Consider the following 24,671-nt stretch of genomic DNA (forward strand, 5'->3'; position numbering starts at 1 on the left):
GGTTTTTTTTTGTTCTCCCAGAATCCTCCATAAATAGAAATATAACTTGAAGAGGTGACATCTTGAAAGCTGTCATCAGCCAGTCACTTAAGCAGGATTATCTGAAAGCCAGTTGATAAAAGTACCAGTGCTTACAGAACACATGATAGGTGCTCCAGTGAAAAAAAAAAAACACTAAAGGACAGGGAAAGCACCTAAAAATAGTTAGAAATTGTTCAGAGAAATCAGGGCTATCACTCTTTTGACAATTAAGCATAAAGTAAATGTAAGGTGTAAAAGCACACTATTACCTGACTATTCTAAGAAAATGTAACTTGTAACATGACTCAGGTGAATTGCATTTTCTAAGATGTTGCCTTGACAGGATGTAAACATTCCAATAATCTTGCTATGATTCGAGGCATTTATATAACTCTTTTGGAAATTACCTTGCAGCATGGGTCCCTTTTCTTTCAGTCTCTCCAATGACAGTAAGAGTTTCCATTTGAAGGTGGTTTGACATCAGAAAATTACTAAAAGTCATCCAGAGCCGAGTGTGAAGAATTCAGAGTGAACCGTTATGTAAGTTTAGTTTGGGGTCAAAATCATAAAACAACTAAAAAGCAGTAAGGCTAATTGAATTGCTCATTAACTGGTTCTAATTTTAACAACTGGAGAAAAATATCCATTAGAGATGCATAGAAAAGCAAAAACCTGTTGAAATGTAAAGAAAGATGGGGTGTGAAAAAAATACATTCTAAATCAGCTCCAAGGAGAATAGTTAATGCCCTAAGGCCAAGGCTGCGAGATGAATGCAGGACTGCTGCAAGAGAAAGAAATTAAAGCTACATCGTAAGTTCTATAAGTTCCTTGTGAGATATTTGTCAACTAGAGGCCTGGTGCACGAAATTCGTGCATGGTTAGGGTCCCTAGGCCTGGCCAGGTCCATGCACATCATAGTGAGCGATCGAACTCCTGGTCTCCCGGTCGAACTCCTGGGGGGACACTTTGCATATTAGTCTTTTAGATATATAGACTAGAGGCCCGATGCACAAAATTTGTGCAAGGGGCTCAGCCCTCGCAGCCCCAGCTGCCTAGGCCCTCCCAGCCCCTGCTGCCTCGGCCCTCACAGCCCCACAGCCCCGCCCACTGGTCTTTCTGGAAGGTCGTGCCACCATCTGGTCTAATTAGCATATTAGCTCTTTATTATATAGGATTGTCAACCTCCCTAGGAATCAGTAAGTCCTTCCCAGGGTACCTATCACTCCCATTGTAACCCTTATCTTACTATTTATGATGATTTCTTTACAAGTCTATCTCCTTCACAAGCATGTGAGCTCCTGATTTCTATTCCTAGTACAATGGTTAAGTCAATAACTGAGGGTTAAATAAACGAACATACAGCACTCATTTGGACATGTGATTTCGGTAGTCTTACTGAAGGTCCCTCCTTATGTGCAACCATATAGGCTGGTGGAGATAACATGTTAAGCAAACTTCAAATTCTACTTTTGCTTTAAGTTTTAGATATGTGATCAAGGGATATTGAAAGCTCTCTGGTAAAGGGGAAAATTCCAAATTTGTAGCTAGAATCTGAAAACTTCAAAAACCTTTAGTGTTTAAAACACTCTTATCACATGGCTGCGTGATGACATCTGACTTCCTCTGAGACAGTGATACACCTCAGTCAGGTTGGTGGAAAAAATAAAGACAGAGCAAATATTAAAACTTGCAAGATGCCACCGGAAAGAAAAGAGCAACACCTCGGACTATCATAAACTGACTGCTCTGTAGAAGATGCTAAAGGATCAAGACACAGATCGCCTTCGATCGGATGTCTTCGGGAAGACTGCCATATGCAGAATGCTCACTTTGCTTCCATCATTACTCCAGCAATCTTCCTCCACAACCTGCAATCTAATGAGATGATTAATACAGTGGTCCCCTCTCCTTCCCTCCTTATCGGTGGGTTTTCTTTCTCTGGTTTCAATTACTCATGGTCAACTGCGGTCTGAAAATATGAAATGGAAAATTGCAGAAATAAACAATTCATAAGTTTTACATCTTGAACTCTTCTGAGTAGCATGATGAAATCTTATGCCATCCTGCTCGCTCCCACCCAGGGCGTGAATCATCTGTTTGCCTAGTTTATCTGGGCTGTGTATGAGCTGTCCGCTGTTTCGTCACTTACTAGCCACCTAGGTTATCAGACTGGTTATCAGAGAGAGAGAGAGACCACATTCACATAACTTGGTACAGTATAAGGTTATAAGTCTTCTACGTATTATGTTTTTTATTTTTGTTAATCTCTTACTGTGCTTCATTTACAAATTCAAATTTATCATGAGTATGTATGCATAGGAAAAAATATAGTATACGCAGGGTTCAGTACAATCCATGGCTTCAGGCATCTACTGGGGGTCGTGGGATGGATCTCCCAAAGGTAAGGGGGAGTATCTGAAAGCAGCTTTCAAAAATGCCAACATGGCCCCAAAATTCAGTGCTCACTAAACTGATTTATTTTTTGTTTTTAACTGTTCTAAAGTGGAATGGATTTTGAGCTTGTGGGTGTATATACCTGAGAGAGAAAGAGAGAGATGGAGGGAGGAAGGAAGGGTAGGAGGGAGAGAGAGAGAGAGAGAGAGAGAGAGAGAGAGAGAGAGAGAGAGAGAGGAGTTAAAGGAACACAGGAAGTTATGTTTTATTCTTTAGCTCTTTCCTCAGGGCTTGATATTGTTTTTCGGAGCATTTCAACTATAAGTATAATGGGAAATGTAGGCCATCATGAACGTACAGAAAGATAAAACTTCCTATCTACATTTCCATAGTACATATATTTTTTCCTATCTTTTGCCTTTGATGAAAATGTTCCTTCCCCACACAATTTTTTTTTCAATTATTCAATAAAAAGGCCCAGCAAGAAACCAGCTTAAATGATAAAAAATAAATAAGTCAAGCATTTTTTTGAACCCCTGGTCAAAATCCTTCATTTTTCCCCTTTTGTACAATGAGACTCTCCTCTCTAGTTCTGAAGCATAGTTTTTCTCCTTCCTTCAATAAGACATTTCTGCTTAAACTCAGAGAGAGAAAATAATGTCCTCAATTCTCCTCCACAGATGAGTGCTAGGAATAAAATGACAACATAACACTGCTATTTTTTGTAATGAGGTTCTTTTTTTAAAATATTAATTCTTCTAAGAAGAAAAACTTAGCTTCAGCTGTGCCATCATTACTTCATTTTTGCTTACTCTCCTTCATCCTCCCTCAAGATAGTTTATTTATAATATGTAATAGATATGACATTCATTAATATTCAATGTTTCACTGTTTGATTTTTACAGTTTCTTACACTTCCCATGGAGTTTTGAACAAGTTATAAAAATGAGATCAAGAAAAATTGAGTAATCTGCTCAACATTAGAGATCAAGACCAAAAAAAAATCTTCTAAAATCTGCAACTTCCTCCCAGCCAGGATTGTGCCACTAATGTGAAGGCATATTATAGGGACAGTCATGCTTTTAGATGTAAGGATCTTTCTGCATTTCAATGTCTTTTATGAAGCATAATGTGGTGCATAATGTCTCTTTCTCATTCTAAACAAAATAAAATGAAACTTCAGAGCTCAAGTGGCAGCACTCCTTCAGTGATGCTGATGCTAGAGATCAAGAAAGCACCACACAGGTCCGCACTGAACACAAGTCGCACAAGTATGCATGACACAGTAACTCAGGACGAGAAATGTTACTGGATTTCCTTTGTGCAGATCACTCTCATTTTCTTTGCATGGCATCTCTGCAGCCTAAAAAGTAGAGCTGAGCATTTCTGACATAGAGAACTGTATGCAGATATGTGAACATGTAGATTATAAGCATACTATAAATTAGTTTTTTACAAGCCATGTCTGTTCTTCCTAAGGTACAGATGCTATCCTATTACTGGTAACTGTACCAAGACAGAGTGGGGACATAAGGCACTACAAGGATCACATCATCTAATAATTAGTAAACCATTGTATAGAAAACATTTGAAAGCATAAACACACAGTAAAACTAAATTCTACCTTAAGCCATTTCTCAGGCTACATAAAGCCTTTAGGTTATTATAAATGCTTGTGTGCCATTAGGAGTTCCTGCCTTGTGCTCTAGAAAAAACCATTCTTTTTTCTTTCTTTCTTTTTTAATCAAAGAACAATAAAAAAAAAAGTTCCAAAACAATACCTGTGAATTCTCAAAAACACATAAGCATGCATTTTTATGACTTGCTTACTGTGTACGGTAGGTAGTCATTTTGCTACTGGAGACTGGAAACAATTCCCTCTAGTCTAAGTGGGTAGAAAAAAACCTCACAAAGTGTAGCCAAGAAACACTTTGCCAGAGTGATAAGAATATATATATATATATATATATATATATATATATATATATATATATATATATACAGACCAACTCATGGATTTCACTAGGTCTTACAATGTAGTTACCCAAAACACACTGCATTCTTTGTCTTTTCTTTTTTCCCCTCCCTGAAAGTGTGCCAATATCTACATTGAAGTTTATAAATTTGTAGCTAATTGTTGGCTTTCAGACACTAAATTCAAACAAGTTTTCCAATGCAAACCAAACTGTGCCAGCCCTTACTTCGCTTACACTCTACTGACCTAGTCATTTCAGAATGTACGTGTGATGCGCATATGTAGCAGGCAAATATCCAACACTGGTGAATTTCTACAGTAGTTTGGCTTTACATTGAAGTTTCCAAATGGAAGATAAACTTTTAAGTGAATGGGTGGTCTGTGGGGCCCTGTAAGAATTCAAGTGAGGCCTGGGGCGGATTAATTGGGTTCCTTTCAGGTTTATTATACTTTCTATTTGTATAAAGAAATAACTCCAGTGCTGACAATATTTTTAACACCTATTTGTTAAGGAAACAAAACTCTACGCATTCTTAAGTGGACTGTGGAAGCAAAAATTTGATTCACTAGTTTTGAAGCTTAAAAATTAAAAATCATATTAATACTACTAAAGTCAGATCACAAGTGTACAGAAATATTGTATTACAAAACCCAGAGTTTTATTGCTTAGATTCATATTTGGGGACATCTATAATTGGACAAGTACCTTATAATAAAAACTATTATCAACACATTAAGAAAGCACTGTCATTACAAAACACATGGTACACCATTATCGTCATAAAGAGTCAACTGCAGATGGGCCCCAGGTGGCACTCGTCTGCATTTTAGGTAACTGGAAATATGCCACATACATAAATACACATAAAGTTTAAGTAAAAAGTAGAATGATAATATACTTTAAAAGAAAAATCTGTAAAATGATGTAGGTCATATTGTAATGGAAGGTTTAATACTGAGCACCTAACTTAAAGAAAACCATAAGTTAAAAAATATTTTATAAGGAATTCACTTTGCTTTCTTTCAAATATTGTGAATGTTCAGAAAAAAAACCTCAAGAAAAAAGTTTTTTTTGTAAGAAGCAAACAAAATGTACAGTTAATAAATCTTCTAGATAAATTTTGCTCTCTATATAAAGGCATTTCCTGCCCCAAATCAAATGTCAATTCATAAAAATTAATAAATTTTTCCTGTGATTAGTACAATAACACACAAAAAAGATTATGGGGACACTGAATGAAGTTATTGAAATAAAATAACAGGAGAAGGGGAAAAAATATGAAGTGTTCCCAAAGCGCAGATGGATAGGAGAAAAGAAATGCCTAGGAGTCTAAAATCTACTTTTCCAGCTTTTGATTTGCACTCTGATTAAGATTTAAAATATTACTATTAAAATTTTTTTCAAGAACTTCGCAGGGTTGCCATACCTATTGAGTGAGTTGACATATGTGAAATGTTAACCAGTGTATAGAACATAAAGTGCAATACCAGTTTACTTACAATTATTTGTGTATTATACCACTAAAATTGAACTTCTACGGGGGAAGAGATTTTTGTCTGCTTCGATTATTGTTATTTCTTCAGTACCTTGCACATAATCCAGTAATTGGCATACAATAATCACTCACTAAGTATTTGTTCTCTGAAATGTTAACTCTACTACGTATGTGTATGCACTGTGTATGCATGGGTATACATGCATAGAAATATTATACATACATACACACATACTAGTTTCTTATTACAGATCAAATAATAAAGAGGCAAAAGCCTAGCTGGTGCGGCTCCATCCCCAGTATGGGGCGTGCAGGAGGCAGCCGATTGATGATGTTCCTCTCTCATTGATGTCTCTCTCTCTCTCTCTCTCTCTCTCTCTCTCTGTCCTCTCTCAAAATCAATAAAAAATATTTTTTAAAAAAGAGGAAAGAAAATTTTGTAACAAAATAAATTCTAATATTTTTGACCTAATAGTGCATTGGCTTGGAAAAAAACAGCATTATCATCTTTTGTTCCTAATGTCCTATAGAAATGCTACTTCTGTATTTAAAATTGATCCTCGTTCACAGTTAAATATGCTGAAAAGCAGGTTAAGGTGCAATAAAAAAAAATTAAATTTATGCCATAATTATTGCCATTTCCTTGAACAAAAGAGCTGATTAACTTGCCATTTTAATACAGGGGGTCAAATGTAAAATTAGCTCAGGAAGCTTAACAAGGCGCTTCTTAACAAAAGTCTATTCAACTGCTATGGCCCATCACCTAGAGATTCTGACCAAAGGACAGAAAGGGAGTTTCTCTTCCCCACATCGATGGGTTTACCCTGTATCACCCTAACAAAGGGATCACTCCATACAGTCCATCGGACCCACATATGGTTCCCAGGCTACTCATTATGTTTTATCACATGAATGTTTAATTGTATTAAGAAAATACAAAGGCACAGTGGGGAAAAACCCCCCTCAATGTACCCATGGATTTGTGTCCTGACACAAACTGTATGAAGAGTCACTCTGAGTGTGGCGGCTGCCTCCGTTATGTGCTTGGCAGTTTCGATATGCCATGAGAACTGGATCTCTGTCCACCCATGATGTCACTGTGTGTGACAATCTACCGAGACTGGCCCTTGGAAAGAGGGATTACTAAGCCTACCTTATTCCTGTTCCAATTGACTCCCGCCCCACTTAACTCCCCTGCTTTTCATTTGGACGGTAATGTCCAAAATTTACTAGAAATTTAAGATTTAATTATTAATAGCATCATTTTCAAAGGCCTTTATCATATTTGTGGAACAATGTTTGACTATTTTATATAAATATTGACTTTACATTAATTAATATGCCTACATGCACTTATTAATATACCTATTTGGCCAAATTAAAATAACTAAGATGTTACTTAATATCATGAATCCCTGTGAAAGCTGAACATTGCAGAAAGCACTCAGTCCATAAAGTTAATATCATAAGCTAAAAAATGAAGCTCAAATTTTATGTGCATATATGCTTGTTATGGACTCATTTATTTTCCTCCCATAAGTTATAGCAATGGTACCAGTTTTTCATCAGTCCCAACAGTACATTATAGGATTGTCTTTTGGAGCTGATCTGAAAGGGAAAGGTTCTTTTCTTCCTCCCTCCTGCCCTCCGTCCCTTCCTCCCTTCCTTTTCATACCTACCTGCCTACAAATAAATGACAGACTCATGAAGAAATGATCGTCCAGTCCAATGTGTTCTTGTTTGGACCCAGAATGGACTCTTATGGACTGAACGGTGTTTCCTCAAATTCATGTTGAAACTCAGTCTCCAAAGTAAGTGTATTTGGAGTTAGATCCTTGAGGAGGGTTATTATGGTTATGTGATGTCAAAAGGGTAGAGCCCAAATCTGATAGAAGTCATGTCCTTAGAATAAAAGGAAGGGACTCCTGAGTTCTCTCTCTTCCAACTTTCTGGTACCTTAACCTGGGACTTCTAGCGTACATAACTGTGATAACAAAAGTTCTGTTGTTGAGCCCACTCAATCTATGGTATTTTGCTCTGGGGGTCTTAGCAGACTAGTAAAGACTCTCTCTTCTAAGCCTGTAGAGAACACAGAAGGTGTTGTAGACTAGAACCAAATGCACACAAAGGCGTAAATATGTGCATTAAAATCGATCAGGACTCCTCTGCTAAAAAGTCCCAGATGAGGAGAAAGAAATATGTTGGTGGGGAGTGGGCTGCAGGGAGGTGCAGGCCCCTGCTGAAGGTAGACCGCGTGGGATCCAGGAGAGGTTCTGTTTTGTTTGTCCCCAGTTACATTTGTCACATAAGTGCCTGCCCCCCCGGAGATGTTAGGAGTAAGTGATATTATGTGGTAGACCCCTTGGCAGAGAGACTGGCGAAGAAAAAAAGCTTAATAAATAATACCTGTTAGCGTTAGAGGTTGGATATGAGGAGTGAAGGAAAAATTTCCAAGAAATATTGCATGGAAGAAAAAAAAAGAAGACGACTGTTAAAAAGTGATGAAATTTTTTAAAAAGTGTCAAAGTGAATAATATCAAACTGTTTTCAACCTTTCCTAAACTATTTGCTTCACAGCAATAAGCTACTTATCTTTCTCCACCACCGAGATGTCAATAGGCACTGGAAGGATTTCTGACAATATCCAGTGCCTCTCCGCCTATGTGGAGGCACACACTTGCACCTTGACCTTGACCAGGACCAGAATACAACAAATAAAATAAAATGAAAAACTTTTAAGCACAGGAAGTAGTGAAAATACTCCAAAAGTGTAAATGCACCTTCGGCAGGGTTTGGAGAAATTCATGGAAAACCAGAGACATGTTACCTTGCGTTGCAGTATGTTGCTTTACAAAGTTGCAGCTGTTGAATGTGACCCCCCATAAACCCTGTCACGTAGTCAGAGCAGGAGTTCTGTAAAATGACAGAGGACGAGTTCCGGGGCCTTCAGGACTTGAACAGACTGACTACCCAAGGTCACGCTGGCCAGTCAGTGACAGAGCCAGCCAAGAAGGCAGATTTCCAGGTTGTCTTATCCAGCTTCAGTTTTCTATTTTGCCAGAGGCTTTCGAGGGGAGGACCAATAAGCAGAAGCTAGGAATTTCGGGAGCTCTAAATGTGGAGTTTTTTTTTTAAAAAAAATCCTTTATTAATTTTTACAGAGAGGAAGGGAGAGGAATAGAGTTAGAAACATCAATGAGAGAGAAACATGGATCAGCTGCCTCCTGCATGCCCCCTACTGGGGATGTGCCCACAACCAAGGTACATGCCCTTGACTGGAATGGAACCTGGGACCCTTCAGTCCACAGGCCAATGGTCTATCCACTGGGCCAAACCGGTTAGGGCTAAATGTGGAATTTTTATAGCCTGGCCCACCCACTGCAGCTAGAATTGGGAAAGGGTAAGTGTTGACAATTCAGGTTTCTGGGCTATAGAACAGACCTTCTAGAACTCAATTTTCGAGAATTGAATTAAGTTAGGATAATATACAAGGACTTGGCAATCATGTGAGAACTATTTTGATGATGGTGGTCTAATAATGATAGTAGGGAGAGGTGAGTCTATTGGCAAGCAGTGGTTGCATTTTTTCCTTCTTTGTTTGTTTTTTTGTTTGTTTTTACTTACTTCCAAAGTATAAGGGTGAGAAGATGAATGGAGATAGAGCAGTTGGGCCTGATATTCTAAACTGAAAGCAAACAAACAAACAGAACAAAACACCTGGCTGACATGGGAGGAAGTAGAGGGTTACCACTTTTTGACACCGATCTTGCAATCCTATTAAGCCATGACATTTAGTGGCACCCTTAGGCTCAGCAGGGTCAGGGCCAAAATTCAAGGCCACAAGCATTTGCCTTTGGCAGGCCTGAATACCCTGATATAATCTCACCTTACCTCCGGCAGAGTTCTGTCTTCTGACCTACGGAAGGCTGCACTCCCTCCTCAAGGCCCTACTGAGAATCACCATTTAAGAACTACGGACCTTTGTGAGGTGCTGGCCTAGTTATCTGCTTAATGCAATTTACACCAGGGTGTGCCAGAGACTGAACAGGGCTCTTTCAGGCGTCATTTGCAATTCAAAAGAGGTGCTCTTGGGAATGCTGGGCAACTAAGGAGTGCTTTTGAGTTGTGAAGCCTTTCTTAGCTCCTACCTCACTGCCCACCACTCCCAGTGAGGGCACATTCCCTCTTGCAGACCCTCTGCCCTTAGTTAAGCCAAGTACACGTTTCATCTTTAGAAGTGACTGCTCGCCATGTGCAGCCAGAATGAAATGGAACCTTACCCTTCATCAGCGAGCATGGGTTGGCACACCGAATAAATGAATTCCTGCAGGAATATACACACTGACGAGTAGAGAGACTCATGCTGGCATTCAGGCACATACACAGGGTGGGGCAAAAGCAGGTTTACAGTTGTAAATTTGCAGAAAACAGAGTTTACTCTTGTATTATTATTTGTTAGTTAGTGCATTTTTTCACACAAATAACGGTAAACCTACTTGAGCCCAAACCTGTATGCTTTCCACAGGTAAGGATCTCTAGAACAACACTGAAAACCCATGTTTGCGTGCTTGCTCTTCATCCCCCCTCAGAAGTCTACTGCATGGCCAGTGCCTCCCTTACTTACCTTAAATATTTGCTTTAGTTTACTAGTTTTATCCTTTTTTTAAGGGTATGGTGTTTAGAACAACACCAAGAAGGAAGGAGAGAAAATCAGAGAATTTTGCTGTTTAAGCAAGAGTCATACCCCACGCAGAGAAGACAGGGACTCTAGCCAGCACAGCAGGCAGCCTTTTATCACAAAGACATGCACCCAGCAGGGAAAGAAAACAGCAGTTAGTGGGCTCTTGGTGTCTGACAGGAAAGTGGCCACACCATGGTCCAGGGATCCAATGTGGATGGATCTGCAGGCTACCTAGCACCAAGCCCAAGCTCTATTCATTTGCTCAACAAACATTCATGAGTGTCTCCCGTCTGCTGGGCACTCTAGCGGGCCCTGGGACATACCATGATGGACAACAGACTTGGGGTGGTCCCTCTAAGTTTCATGTATCCCTTGCCTTGTGTGTATTATTTTTGCACTGTCCTATCTTTGAAGGCAAAGACCTTATTCTAGTCATTGTTTTAATTACATCCTAAACCTTGCAGTGTATCTTAAAGACACAACTAATCAATTCATTCTCTGTAAAGTGATTGGCTAAAAACAATCACACGTATTTTTTAAAAAGTATTTTTGCAAAGTTACAGATAAAAGATTATTCCAGAAGAGATCTTTTAAATTTCAGAATGACTTCCTAAGGACTTAGGTCTTTTTTTTAGAGAGAGCTTCAAAAATGAAGTTAGGTTACAGTGAATTACCTTTAATTCTTCAGGGGTTTTTTAATCACCTATGAGGTTGTTGTTTATAAATCAGATTAATTAGATCTTCAAATGACACCCACAGCACTTCCTTTTCTGGTAGTGTGAAGTGCTATTTATGATGCGAGAATGTCTGAAAAACTGGAGCTGGTCTGGACAAGTCTTTTGGGGAGATTTTATCCAGATAATTCTGAAAATACACCATCTTCAAAAGCACACATTTTGAAGATGTTTTCAGTACTCGAGTTCTGACTGGACATTTTTTCGTAGACGTTATAAAGTTCTTAAGCAACTCCACCAGAGTTATGAAAAAGCTGTTCATTAATTCAGTTTCCTCACCTCAGAAAAAAAGAAAGAGGGTGGGTTTTTTTCCTCACAAGATTGGTCTGAGAAGCAAATCAACATTCATTAAATTCTCTCAAACTTAGGAAGCATGATGCAAATATAATCTGTCATTTTTCTGCTCCGTAATCTTCTTTATATGATGATATTAATTCCATAAGGACGAAGACTCTTAGTATTCTTTGCATACTAAATATGAGTGAGAATGTCAGCTGTACTAAAAAAAATAGACATTATCTAAACCAGCCTGTAACATTCTTATCTCCCTCTTAATGAATTAATGTCTTGTTGTTTAAAATAAAATGTCCAAATGCTAAAATATGTAGGGTGATGGGTGATGTGTTCTGAGTCTATCTCCATCTGACCTCAGCCACCTCCCTAAGTGGTAATAAATTCCAGCATTCCCAGAAAGGCTGTCCAGGAGACAGGGGGTGGGGGAGAGGGTAAGTCTGTGCAGAGGCAGGACCAATGGTGAGTGACACATTCAAAGATTTAAAACAAAAAACAGAGGAATGATAACAGACTTCTCAAAAACTCTCTGCTGTTGATAAATGCTACTGTAGCAGTATGCTGTTGATCATTTAATTCAGCTTAATATTAGGCTGGAAGAAATCTTTGGGAATGTTAGTAATTTTTTGTTTTGATTTATGATGTTTTTCTAATGTAATGGTAAATCACCATCATGTTCCATCCCAAACAATCTAGAATGGTAGTTCTCAACCCTTGCAACTATTACCACAATAAGACATTTTTTTTTTTTTTTGCATAGCAACCAAGAACAGGAAAACACACATGCACACAACACAGCTGAAGCATAGATTGCACAAGACAACATTTACTCTGATGGGTGACATACTCGGAATTTTTCTGCTTTATTTCATGTCACTTGAATAGTGGTAGACTCACAAATTGACTCATGCCCCATTAGTATGTTATTGGAGTTGGCAAACTGCTGCCTTAGAATGTTCTTTGTGAAGGTATTTCTAAATATTGCCTCTCTGCAGTTGCACATCAGATTATGCCCAAATCCTGGGCTTTGTTGTCCATAATTTGTTTTTGAAATAATGTGATTTGTTACAGGATTCAAAGTTTAAGGACATCTAAGGAAGCTTACTACTTAGGATGAGGAAACGTGACATTCCCAAGAAGCAGAAAGTGGTAAGGATTCTTTTCACCAGCTTCTTACCTGGTACGCTTGTCCTTGTGCTCAAAATAAAGAGCTGAGGATAACTGGGTTTTGTTCAGGAACTGTACTATAGTCTCAATGACATTACTGAAATTTTCCTTTAAAAAAATTTAAATCAACAGCTAATAAGAGTAAAAAGGCTGAAATATATACCATACATGAGAGAGTTATATGTGCTAGAGTGCATTTCCTAGCACTCCACACTTTAATACTGTTCCAATATTTATTTATTTTGCTTAAAGGGCTTTGGTATTGACTATGATTGACAAAAAAAAAAAAAAAGAAAGAAAATCTCAAAAACCTGGTCTTTTTTCTTCTTCTTCTTTTATAAAAAATAGTTTTATTGATTTCAGCGAGGAAGGGAGAGGGAAAGATAGAAACATCAATGATGAGAGAGAATCATTGATCGGCTGCCTTCTACATGCCCACACTAAGAACCGAGCAGCAACCCGGTCATGTGCCCTGACAGGGAGTGAAATTAGTGACCTCCTAGTTCAACCACTGAGCCACACGGGCTGGGCTACCTGGCATTCTTAATCAGTATTTTAAAACTTGGGGGAAACTTTAAAAGGGCAGATGATGTGGTAGATGTATTATAAAACTGTCAAACATACAATATGAAACACTTATTTTATGGCACATAAACATGTCTAACATAACAACCAGAGACATAAATATACAAACATACAGGGACCAGCCAGAGGACTCCCTGACTTACCTAGAAAGTCACTTATACAACTAAAATCCGACCACTTGCTCTCTCAACAGTATGTAATATGCTGTAACATGCTGAATTCTCAGAAGCTGCTGGAATTTATGTTATCTGACATCAAATAGAAACAGCTTTCAGACAAATGCAGTTCACAAAAACAGGAAGCCGCGCATATTCCTTCTGAATGTGACCACGGAGACTTCAATAAATCCAACTGAAAGGCCCTAAAAATTTTCTTAAGGACTTTAACCAAAAAACACCTTGAACATTCTATAGATACTCTGGTTAGTATTTCAGGATTAAGGAAAAGCAATCCATTGGCAGTGCCTGTGGTAAATACAAAGCTAACCTCTGCAATCTGACATACAGCCAATACTTTGCATAAATATTGCTGGAGGCCCTGGAATACACGTACAGGAGTGTGCACACGCACACACACATACACACACACACACAGTGGTATTTCAAAATGCACACACAGAATGAGAGAGACCCTATCTTTGACTCTAAGAGAATTATCTCAATAGCCAGGAAAAGGCGGTGATCGTATAACACTTGAAAAATATGGATCAATTTAGGATTTTATTGAAAGTCGGTATTTAATGTATTAGACAAAGACTTAATAGACTTAAATTTCCCTTGGTTCGCACAACGCCAGAGTCTTAAAATTATGGTTGAAATATGCTGTTGGATTTTTTAAAAGACTTCACAATTAAGTCCTTGCTAACCACTTCTTTGAGAATGGAATTCCTGGCGATTTAGAGACATCCATTAGTGGCACATTTCTTTATTAATACTGCTTCTTTTATGTTTATTTATTTTAATACTATTTTCCTTAAATTAAAAAAAAATAAACTTGAAAATCAAATGCACAACAAGTGGAACGAGCAGTGATTGGCTGATATCCCACGGCCAAGGGCAGGCTCCAGCAGGTTTCGGAGTAGCAAGGTCATCAGAGTATGGTGCATAAAGGAGCCTCATATTAGAGTGGAATTCAGCCAAACACAGTAATGTATGGAGGTGGACGCATCTGAAAAAAGGAAAACAAAGATTTATGCAGGTACAAAAAAAAGCCGCGATGAAGCAATTTCCCCCAGCGTCTTATGCCCAATCGGAATGCTGTGGTAGAGGTTTGAATCAAAGCAGAGAATTTTTATTCACAAAGTATGTTTTTGTAAATCATAAATATGCTTAGGGGGGGAAAGTTAACTTGTCAAATGAATCCTACTTGGAAACTTTAACAGGTTTTTTTGTTTGTTTGTACACAGCATTAGAGTTCAATACAAACATCACTAAATTCCTTGAAAATAAAGCTTTATTCCGCCTTTAAAACATTAATTCACCAGAAGTGATAATTAAGATTAGTTTTAGTGGTTTCAGCTCAATTCTTCTTAAAATGTGATTTCTCCCACAACACTAATGCTAAATAAAGCACTGTGTAATGTTCTGAAACAGAGTTCCTGCTTTAGAAAAAGATTCTAAAGGCTTTTAAAATAAGTAAGAAACGCAAAGCTGACTCAAGACATATATAAAACGATCTTACTATTTCTCTACACTCGTAGCAAATGAATGGATGGGGAGCCTCGCTATAGTCTAGAAGTTGGTTATATACAGCTTACACATAAAGCTCTAAACAATTATTGTACTAAGTTCCCATGTAACCTCCATCACCACCCTTTCCCAGTGGGGGGCGGAAAAATTACCTTACAATGTCTAATAGCATTGGTGGCAACGGCAAAGCAATGGTTCTGTCACATTATATTTAGTTTTCAAAACAGTTTAGCTGTCATTTTGAAAATAATAAATTTAGTCATGTATAGTCATTAATATGTAAATTTAGACTCTAATACACTAGATTTGTTAACGGTTTAACAAGGAAACAATCCAACTGAAAAACAACAAATGTCACATTCACCTAAAAATTTGCTAGAAAACAAATTTAGGGCGAAAATTTAGCTCACAATTGTACACGGTGGGGCAAAAGTAGGTCTACAGTTGTTCGTACAAAAAAAAATAACACAATAATTAATAAATAATAGTACAAGAATAAACTGTTTTGTGAACTCACAACTGTAAACCTACTTTTGCCCCATCCTTGCATTAAAGGTGCTAGTAAGATAGAACGCAGGAGCCAAGTCGGCAAACTGTAAAGGAGTACAGAAGCCAAAGGGAATCATCAGCATTGATGGAAAAGGTCAAAGATGATCCCAAACAGAATGCACGCAACGTTTCATACGTAATGTATAGAAAGCTTTTATTAACGTCCTTTACAAAGATGTTTTATTGAGGATGTACTAAATGCTAGCTAGGTACTTACATCTATTGTTACTGTTCTGCTAAAATTAAAAATTCTGTCAATTAACTTGTGGACTACATGTTCCTTTAATGTATGTCAGCAATGCCATCTTTCATAAAGGCTAAAGAAATACTAACTGCTTTGTAAAAATCTATAAAACTTGAATTACAATTTGCCCGATAAATTTATCAATAAAAGCTAGAACCTAAAGCAGAATGATATTCTATTTGAAAATGTCAGGCTACATACTAAATATATGGAGTTACACATAGATAAATAAATCTCAACGGGTTTCTGACCCTATTGAAATATATACAAAGAAAGTTACAAAAACTCATTTTTTTCCCCCCCTAGAGGTGGTATGAGAATAGAAATGAACACTGGACTCTGTATTCTATGACTTGGACTCTAGTCCACATTGTATCCTGATTGTCTTGTGATTATAAAGTTAAATCAAGTTACTTTTCCATGCTCGGCCTCAGTCTCCTCTTCCGTGAAATGAAGGGACAGGTTTAGTTGATGTTTTTAAATTTTGAAATGTGATGACTAGTGATTTTAGATACAGACATTAAGTGGTTGATTATATATTATTTCAGTTTTGTGTGTGTTTAAAATTTAAATATTTTCTACATTCAATGTATGAATACCACAATGAAATAAAAGTCAAATGGCGCCAGAATTGGTTAATAGGAATCCATCTGTATGTGTTTGTGTGGGGGAAGGTGCGGAGACAGGGAAACAGAGGGATTTTGATATATACCATGTGCACACTTTTACATGTATGAAATATGTAATTTCTCAAAGACAGAGAGAGAACAAGAAAGAATGATTTGGCTAAATTTTCCTGAGTGATGATGTACTTAAAAATCTTTCAATTGACTTTGTGGTTTTATGTCTAAGTCATTAATTGACTTAATAAAAGTTTGGAATAGGGTTCAAATTGTCATACTTAGACTTCCATAAAAATGTGCATGTTCATGGCAGATCAAATCAGTGATGACCCTTTCCTTGTTTCATCCAGGGATCCTTAGTAGATATCTCCTGACTAAAGACAGTGTTGCCTTCATCAGTTATTAGCTTCCTATCTATGACATCAAGCCAAAGGTAACAGAAATCTCAGTGTATGTAGGTAGCTGCATCATGCCTGTTGAAAGATGTCCTTGGGTATAGATAGGAGAACCTCATTGTAGAAAGTATGTTTACGAATTAAAACTGGAAGCTGTGGTTAGCATCACTCTGCAGATGCATGTCCACGATAGCACAGGGTAAGATATACATACACAAGTTGATATTTAGTTTTCTCAGTGTTTAGAACTCTCATAGATAATGGCAAGTCACTTCACCCATCTGTTTCCAAAATCGAAGTAATTTTAAAAAATAATTTCTGCCATATTTTTCACTAAGTGTGTGATGAATCGTGAGCACAATTTGATCAATTAAAGAGAACATTATTCAGACTACATTCAGCAGTTCCTTGCACAAGGAGAACTGTCATTGGAGTTCATATAAATTTTTCTTTGAGTATTTTAGGATCAGCTACAATAGATTTTTAAATTAATGTTTACTGAAGCTGTATCCTCTATACTCTTGCCAAAAAATAAAGCACCTAACTTTCCATTTAATAAATACCATAAAATTTTTACTTGCCAGTGCATTATCTAAGTAACAGCATGGCCAAGATGAGCTCAGTAGGACTTACACATAATAAGCAAAGTGATAACTATACTTTCATATCTGTTTACTAATATTTCGGAATTATGTTAATTTCTAAAGAAAGCTGAAAAAATACTTAACACGGTGAAACACTGGAGATTTAAAAATGAAATGTTTCTGCCTTTACTTTGCAAAGTAAAAACAGCTGTATTTCCAGGGCATAAAACTTTAATACCATCAAGACCAAGTTTATCAAGCAAAGGAAGAATGAAATGGAAAGGTGGACACTTAAGATCAATAACATGGTCAATGGTCCACATTTTGCTCAACTAGACACAGTATTATAGACCAAGAGCTACAACTGCAAGGGTCTAACCTTGGAAAACCTGAGGTTACATCATCAGTTTTCCTAATGTGTGAATTTTTGAAATAATTCCAGTAACTCTGCAACACACATCTCCTAGCTTCTGCCCAAGAGGAACTATAGAAGCTTCCTTTGAACGTCTCTAGAGTTGGGAAAACAAACCAAAAGTGGACAGAGGGGGCATTATTTACAATCTGTTATTTCTACTAAACTGTTTAATTCATTATGATATAACCAATAAGCAGACTTAGGAACATCGCTTCAAAATGTGTAATTCTCCTGAAGATAAGAACACTAACAGACATCACTTTCACAATATCAAGTAAAGAGCTATGATAAAGCAACTTAGGAAAATTATAAATAAAATGAAGGCTTTATGTCAGATGACATCTCAGATCTTTAATAATCTTTGCCATAAGGAATTAAAAGACTGGAAGCCTCTAGATTCAGTATCCAAGGGGGAAATTAGAATAAAATTTTAAAAATGAACACAGGGTTTTCTTATATGTCAGGTTTAATCAAAGAAAATACCTTTGGGCACTGTGTAAAAACTAAAGATAAAATCCCTTTTAAAATAAAGAGATACAAACAAAAATCAGAACACCAAAAAAAGATCCTGTTGATTATGTACAGAGGTCTAAACAGAATGCAACTTTGTAAATGGATCCCTGTCCCCTGGCAGCAATATTGAGATGAAGTGTATCAATTACTATTACTAATTACATTAAGGGGAACGTATTCCATTCTCCTTTATTTCATTTTAGATCAGCTATTTATTGTGGTTAAAACTTTATACATCTGTTGAATGCCGAATGCACACAAGTTTTCTGAAGTCACTCTCTGCAAACTGCATGGTTTATTCCAAAGGCTTTGTAGGGTATGTGAACTTCTTTGCTCAGCTAATAGACTAACACCATTCATTAGTTTATTTATAAGCATATCACTTTGCCTTTTAAACAGGATGCCACAACAGTCTTGATATTGGCTGTTTTAAATATTCAAGAATATAGAGTTAACCCCATTTGATGAGCCAAACAAAGCTTAAGTGACAGCACAGAATGTATGAGGTGGTTACATTAAAAAAAAAAAATCTATAAATCTGCCAGGGATATGTCAACTCAAAAGTTTAAGATTCCACCATTTAGAATGCAAATGCCATTCAGCCACAAGATAAAAAGACCTATTAGGATGACAGCTGAATAGTAAATATTCTGCACAAAGATCTCTTCACAGGCTTTTGCATGACAAAGTACCATTTCCTAGGGAAATTTCTACAGATCTCAATTTATTTGTGTTTATATTGTAAGCAGTTTTACAAAAGTATTATTCTTTTAACTGTTATTGTCCTTGTTTGTTTGTTTTTTAAAAAAAAACAACACCAAAAACAAAACAAAAATCTGCTTCTAACTCCAGGTAAAGCAAGGACACAACAGATATAAACTTTCCACTTGTCAAATTTCACTTTAAAAGAAGTCAATAATTCAGGCTCATGTGCATCAAAAGACCTTTTTTCAAAAGCCTACATGTAGTTCAATGTAGATCAAACTTGAGTTTTCTTGGATTGCTTTGATTATCGGATATAAAAGAATATCAACTCTGATTCTCCTTATCTAAATAGCTACATTTTATGGGGCTATAAAATAACTTTTTCCTTTGCCTTAATTCTTCTCAGGTCACACATTCCACATGCAAAACATATCTAATAGAAAAACTATTATTTGATAGTCTCTGACAGTCATAAATGTGTTTCTTGAAATGCGTCCTGAAGTTAAGAAACATGGGATTTGTTAGTAGATATTCTAACAGCAGGTAGTAACAGTAACTAATGTTACTGTTCTCCTCTATGTACAGGCCACAGCATTAGACACAGCAGTTTCCAAAAGGTTTTATTTGCTGGGTGCCAAACTTTGGTGGGTGAAAGAAGTAAACTTTGTATTACATATATCACACAAGCAAAACTTTCAAAAATAAACTTTATGTTTAATAAAGTTAACCTCAACATATCCTATTTTTACTGTTTCTACATTTCACTGAGGAAGAACTGTACCAAATATCCCACATAACCTTTATAGTCTCAGTGTAGCACAATGCATACCAAACTACGCTTGCACACAGTGCACCAGACACGAACACTTCTGTTGCTTGGCTTGAACAAGTGGTCCATAAAATCTACTTTTGCTTATAAACTTTTAATGTCAAAACATGAAGAATGCAAATGCTGACTGCATAACCTCAGAGCAGGCTTAACTGTTATAGATATCAAAGTATGAAAAATGTGGTTTTGCATGACCTTTGTGTATCACTAAATATTTTTAAACCAGCATTTTTGTCACTGTAGTCAATACTTCTGAATCTCAGACTTGGTACAACATTTGCATGACTCAGCATCTTCTTATCTGTAAAATTTTGCATAATGGGTAACGCAGCTAAAACTTTTATAGAGTGTCCAAGTTGCATAGGCATCAGTAGTAACTTTAGAAAATATCTCTGGATGCAATTTTCCACGTAGTAGCCACAAAAGGAAATAGTTCCAGGTTACAGATAACCATCTAAACAATATACACATTATTTATTCTGGAAACACCAAATGTAGGATGAATTGGGGCTGCCAGGAACAAAGAGAAGTACAAAATACTCCCTACTTTGAATATTTTCTCTAGTAACTTGCAAAATACAGTGGTGTACCTTGCATAGGTGACCTCTACCAAATGAATGGTGTATGAGTTAACATTAAATTCCTACTTTATTAAAATGTTAAATGACAGTTTCTTTTTTTTTAAAAAAAAGACCAAACTCTGCAGAAGATGCCCTGTCTCAGAATTCTTAGCCTTCTCTGGGACCTTTAAATATATGTGGGATGCATCTTACCTGTTTGCTGTACTTGTTATTGGTTTGACAGCTGTATTCAGAGCAGTGATCTGATCCAATTGAAATGTTGTCTCCTGCTCCCACAAATGTGTTGGCTGGTGGTAGGTCTTGTACGGCCTGGTGTTTTTTCCCTGCAGTTGGTGACTGGGGGTGAAGCTGGACAGTGGGCAATGGGGAACTAGATTTGTAATGCCTGGCCAGGTCAGGACTGCCAGGCCCGCCATTGACAGATCGGTACCGGCCCATGCTGGGGCTCTCTGACAGCTTCTCATTGACACTGTCGTACCTCTGTCCATTTGGCTTAGAAGCTTCCACGGTGACAATGCTGCTGTAGAGAGGCTGCTTGGATTTTTTGTTTTTCTTGTCCTTTTTAGGCTTTTTAGATTTGTCGTGCTGTTGGGGTGTAAAAAAGTCTTCGTGATCTTTTTTGCCAGCCTCATAGCCATTCTTATTCTTGGACCGGCAGTATCTTGCCATCACTACAATTAAGATGATGAGAATCACTGTCATAATTCCAGCAACCACCCCAATGACAATACTGAGTCTCTGCTTGCTAATTTCATAGCTTGGGTCACCGGCTATGTCCTGGGTGAGTGGGGTGTGCAAACTCCTGGCTATCTGGGAGTCGATCACAGTCGCATTGGAGACACTTTCATTGACAAACACATGCACCAGCGCTGTGGTGGATTGGGAAGGCTGCCCACTGTCATTCACTTGCACCACCAGCCTGTGCAAGCCATAATGCTTTTGGGTGAGTTTCCCCACTAAGGAAACCACACCACTGGTGGAATCAATCTCAAAGAGCTTGAAGGGATTCCCTCCCACAATGCTGTAGTTCAGGTCTGCATTGATGCCATCATCACTGTCTGTGGCCAACACCGTGGCTACCACTGTCCTGACATTACTCGAAGGAGGCAGCAAAGTGTAGGACAGGTTTCTGGGCAGGGTCACCGTGGGGGCATTGTCATTCTCATCCATAACAAAGAGAGAGACGGTGGCCGTGGCTGATCTGGGAGGATCGCCTCCATCCACAGCCTTGACTCGGAATGTGTAGGTGGTCTGATGCTCCCGGTCGAAAGACACGGTGGAGTAGATGGTCCCCGTGTCGTTCTCAATGGAAAAAATGTTGCTGTTCTCCTCTATGTAGAGGCTCATCTCGGCATTGCGCCCCTTGTCGGCATCCATCACCGTGACCATCCCCACGGGGCTGTTGGGCTGCAAGTTCTCCTTCACGTAGAAGGTAAAGACGTCCTGCATGAACTTGGGGTCGTTGTCGTTCTTGTCGGCCACCTGCACGATCACCGTGGTGCTGCCCTGCAGCACCGGGACGCCCTTGTCTCTGGCGTTCACTTTAAACTCGTACCTGTCCGTCTGCTCGCGGTCCAGCACCGTGTTGACCAGGATGTCCCCGGAGTCGGGATCGATGGCGAACACCCCCATCACCGACGAGTCCAGCGAGTACGCGATCTCCGCGTTCTTCCCGCTGTCGGCGTCGGTGGCCAGCACGGTGGCCACCCTCGCCCCGGGGATGTTGTTCTCGGGGAAGTAGACCTCCACCACCGACTGGTCGAACACGGGCGGGTTGTCGTTGGTGTCTCCCACCTTGACCACCAGCGAGTTGTTGCTGGAGAGGCTGGGGCTGCCGGAGTCCACAGCCACGATGACCACGTTGAACTCCCGGGTGGCCTCATAGTCCAGGGGGGCCGAGGTGTGCAGGAAGTACTTCTTCTTGTTCTGGTCGCCCTCCGTGTCGCTGGCCGGCTTGAGCTGGAAGGGCACATCCCCCACCACCGTGCAGGTGACCACCCCGTTCTCCCCTTGGTCCCGGTCCGACACCTGCACCAGGGCGATGGGGGTGTCCACCAGCACGTCCTCGGCCACGTTGGCCACCCCGTCCTTGAGCGGGATGCGCCCGATCTTCCGGATCTCAATGGACGGCACGTTGTCGTTCTCGTCCTTGATGAGGAGGACCACGGTGGCCTTGTCGGTCTTGGGGGGCTGCCCGCGGTCGCGGGCCATGACGGTGAAGCGCAGCTGGTTCACTTCCTCGCGGTCGATGCGGTGCAGGACGCTGAGCCAGCCCGACGTCTCGTCCAGGCGCAGCAGCCGCCGCACCGACTCGGTGGCCGCGCCGAACACGTACTCGATCTGCCCGTTGACCCCCACGTCCAGGTCGGCGGCGCGCAGCTGCAGGATGGGGGTCCCCGGGGCGCTGTTCTCCGCCAGGTCGGCCTCGTACACGCTCTTCTCGAAGCGGGGGCTGTTGTCGTTCACGTCGGTGATGAGCACCCGCAGGATGGCCTGGGAGGAGCGGGGCGGGTCGCCGCCGTCGCGCACCCGCAGGGTCAGCTCGTAGGAGTCGCGCTGCTCGCGGTCCAGCGCCCCCTTGACGATCAGCTGCGGCTGCTTCTCGCCATCCGGGGTGTCGGCCACCTGCAGCTCGAACACGCTGCTGCGGCCGCCGGGGTTGGCCCCGCTGCCGCCGCCGCCGCCGCCGCCGCCGCTCTCCGGTGCGTCCAGACGCCGCTTGGAGCCGCCGCCGCCGCTCGCGCCGCTCCCGCCGCCCCCGGGGTAGGGGGCGCTGTCGGCAGCCCCGGCGCGCCGACCCTCGCCGCCGCCGCCTCCCCCGGGCTCCTGGAGCAGCTCGTAGCGCTCGATGCCGTTGCGACCGAAGTCGCGGTCGGTGGCGGTGGGCAGCAGGTACAGGGTGCCCACCGGCCGGTTCTCCTCCACCGTGAGGGTGAGCACGGGCGACGGGAAGGTGGGCGTGTTGTCGTTGATGTCCAGCACGATGACGCGACCCTCGAACAGGTCCACCCAGCTCTGCGAGGGCCCGATCACCGACACCTCGAAGTCCAGGAAGCACTCGTTCTCGTCGAAGATCATCTGACACTGGGGCAGCTTCTCGCGGTCAATGCGCCGCTCGCTCGTGCTCAGCTCGCCCGTGAGGTTGTCGATCTTCAGGTACTCGGAGCCCGACTCCAGGCTGAAAGTCACCTCGCCCGAGCCCGTCACGATGCCCAGGTCCGAGGCCACGTTGCCGATGCGGACGTCTGCGGGGCCCTCCTCGGCCAGCCGGTACCGGAGGAGTTGCTTGGCGGCCGCCAGGCTGAGCGAGAGCGGCAAGAGGAGGCAGCAGCCCAGGCACCAGGCGCGCGCCCATCCCGTGGTCCGCATCCTCAGCATCTTCTCGTGCTGCTGCTGCTACTGCTCCTTCTGATCACAGCCCCCTCGGCGCCCCCCCTCCTCCGGGGCCGGTCGCCAGCCCTCCTCCCAGCCCTCTCCCCTCTCCGGGAGAGGAAGAAGCGAGTGGGAGAGAAGGGAGGGGGCCGGAGCAGCGTGTAGAGTCGGCCAGGGGGAAACCAGCGACAGATCCTCCTCCTTCTTCTTCTTTCTTTTTTTTTCTTCCTCCAGCTTCTTCCGAAAGTTATTGTTTCATAATTCATGCAATGGGTGCTAATCGCCCGCTCTCTGGCCGCCGTTCAGTCGCAGTACTCACAGTTCACGGGACACTGCGCGCCGCGGGCTCGGCGCCCCCTCCCCCGGAGTCATCCCTGCCGCAGGCGGCGGATCCCGGGCTCCCGTCCTGGCTCGGTCCGATGGGGCCGGGGCCGCTCCGGCAGGCGGGCGGCGGAGCCGGGAAGCGGCGGGGAGCGAGCCTGCAGCCTTCCCCGCCTGCCAGCCCTGCTCGTCTCGGCTGCTCCTCGAGTTGAGTCCAATTCACGTTCCAGTCACTCACTCCAGACCCAGCCTCTACTCCGGCAAATCGGAGTCGCTTCCAGAACCAGGCGCTGGGGTCAGCAACAAGCCAGTCTCAACTCCGACTCCGCTCCGGCAGCGGGGGAGCCAGTCCCCAGACAGAGAAGGAAAAATACCCGTCAGGTCGCTCCGGGCACCGAGCCGCGTAGACCACGCGCGTTACGGAGCGGCCCGCGTCCGGGCGCCCCCCGCGCGCCGAAGAGCAGCCCGAGCCATCTTCCGAGATGCCCGGAGAGTCCGTCTCTTCTCA

General features: G+C 41.2%; 1 protein-coding gene across 10 annotated transcripts in view; it reads right to left on the reverse strand.

The window, feature by feature from the left end:
* PCDH7 (protocadherin 7) overlaps nt 1–24,005 on the reverse strand; it is a 427,194-nt gene extending 403,189 nt beyond the window's left edge. For 5 of the 10 annotated variants that reach the window (XM_059673739.1, XM_059673730.1, XM_059673748.1 and 2 more), the window contains exon 1: nt 20,663–24,005. In XM_059673739.1, the coding sequence (XP_059529722.1) occupies nt 20,663–23,848 (3,186 nt within the window). In that variant the 5' untranslated portion in view covers nt 23,849–24,005. Of the gene's footprint in view, nt 1–7,587; nt 8,998–9,483; nt 14,512–15,989; nt 16,922–17,804; nt 17,937–19,162; nt 20,191–20,662 lie in introns of those variants that run through there. The other 5 variants (XM_059673788.1, XM_059673781.1, XM_059673806.1 and 2 more) reach the window with 5 other exon arrangements.
* Between the last annotated feature and the right edge of the window lie 666 nt (nt 24,006–24,671).

Source organism: Myotis daubentonii, chromosome 1, assembly GCF_963259705.1.
Source record: "Myotis daubentonii chromosome 1, mMyoDau2.1, whole genome shotgun sequence".
NCBI classification, from domain to species: domain Eukaryota; kingdom Metazoa; phylum Chordata; class Mammalia; order Chiroptera; family Vespertilionidae; genus Myotis; species Myotis daubentonii.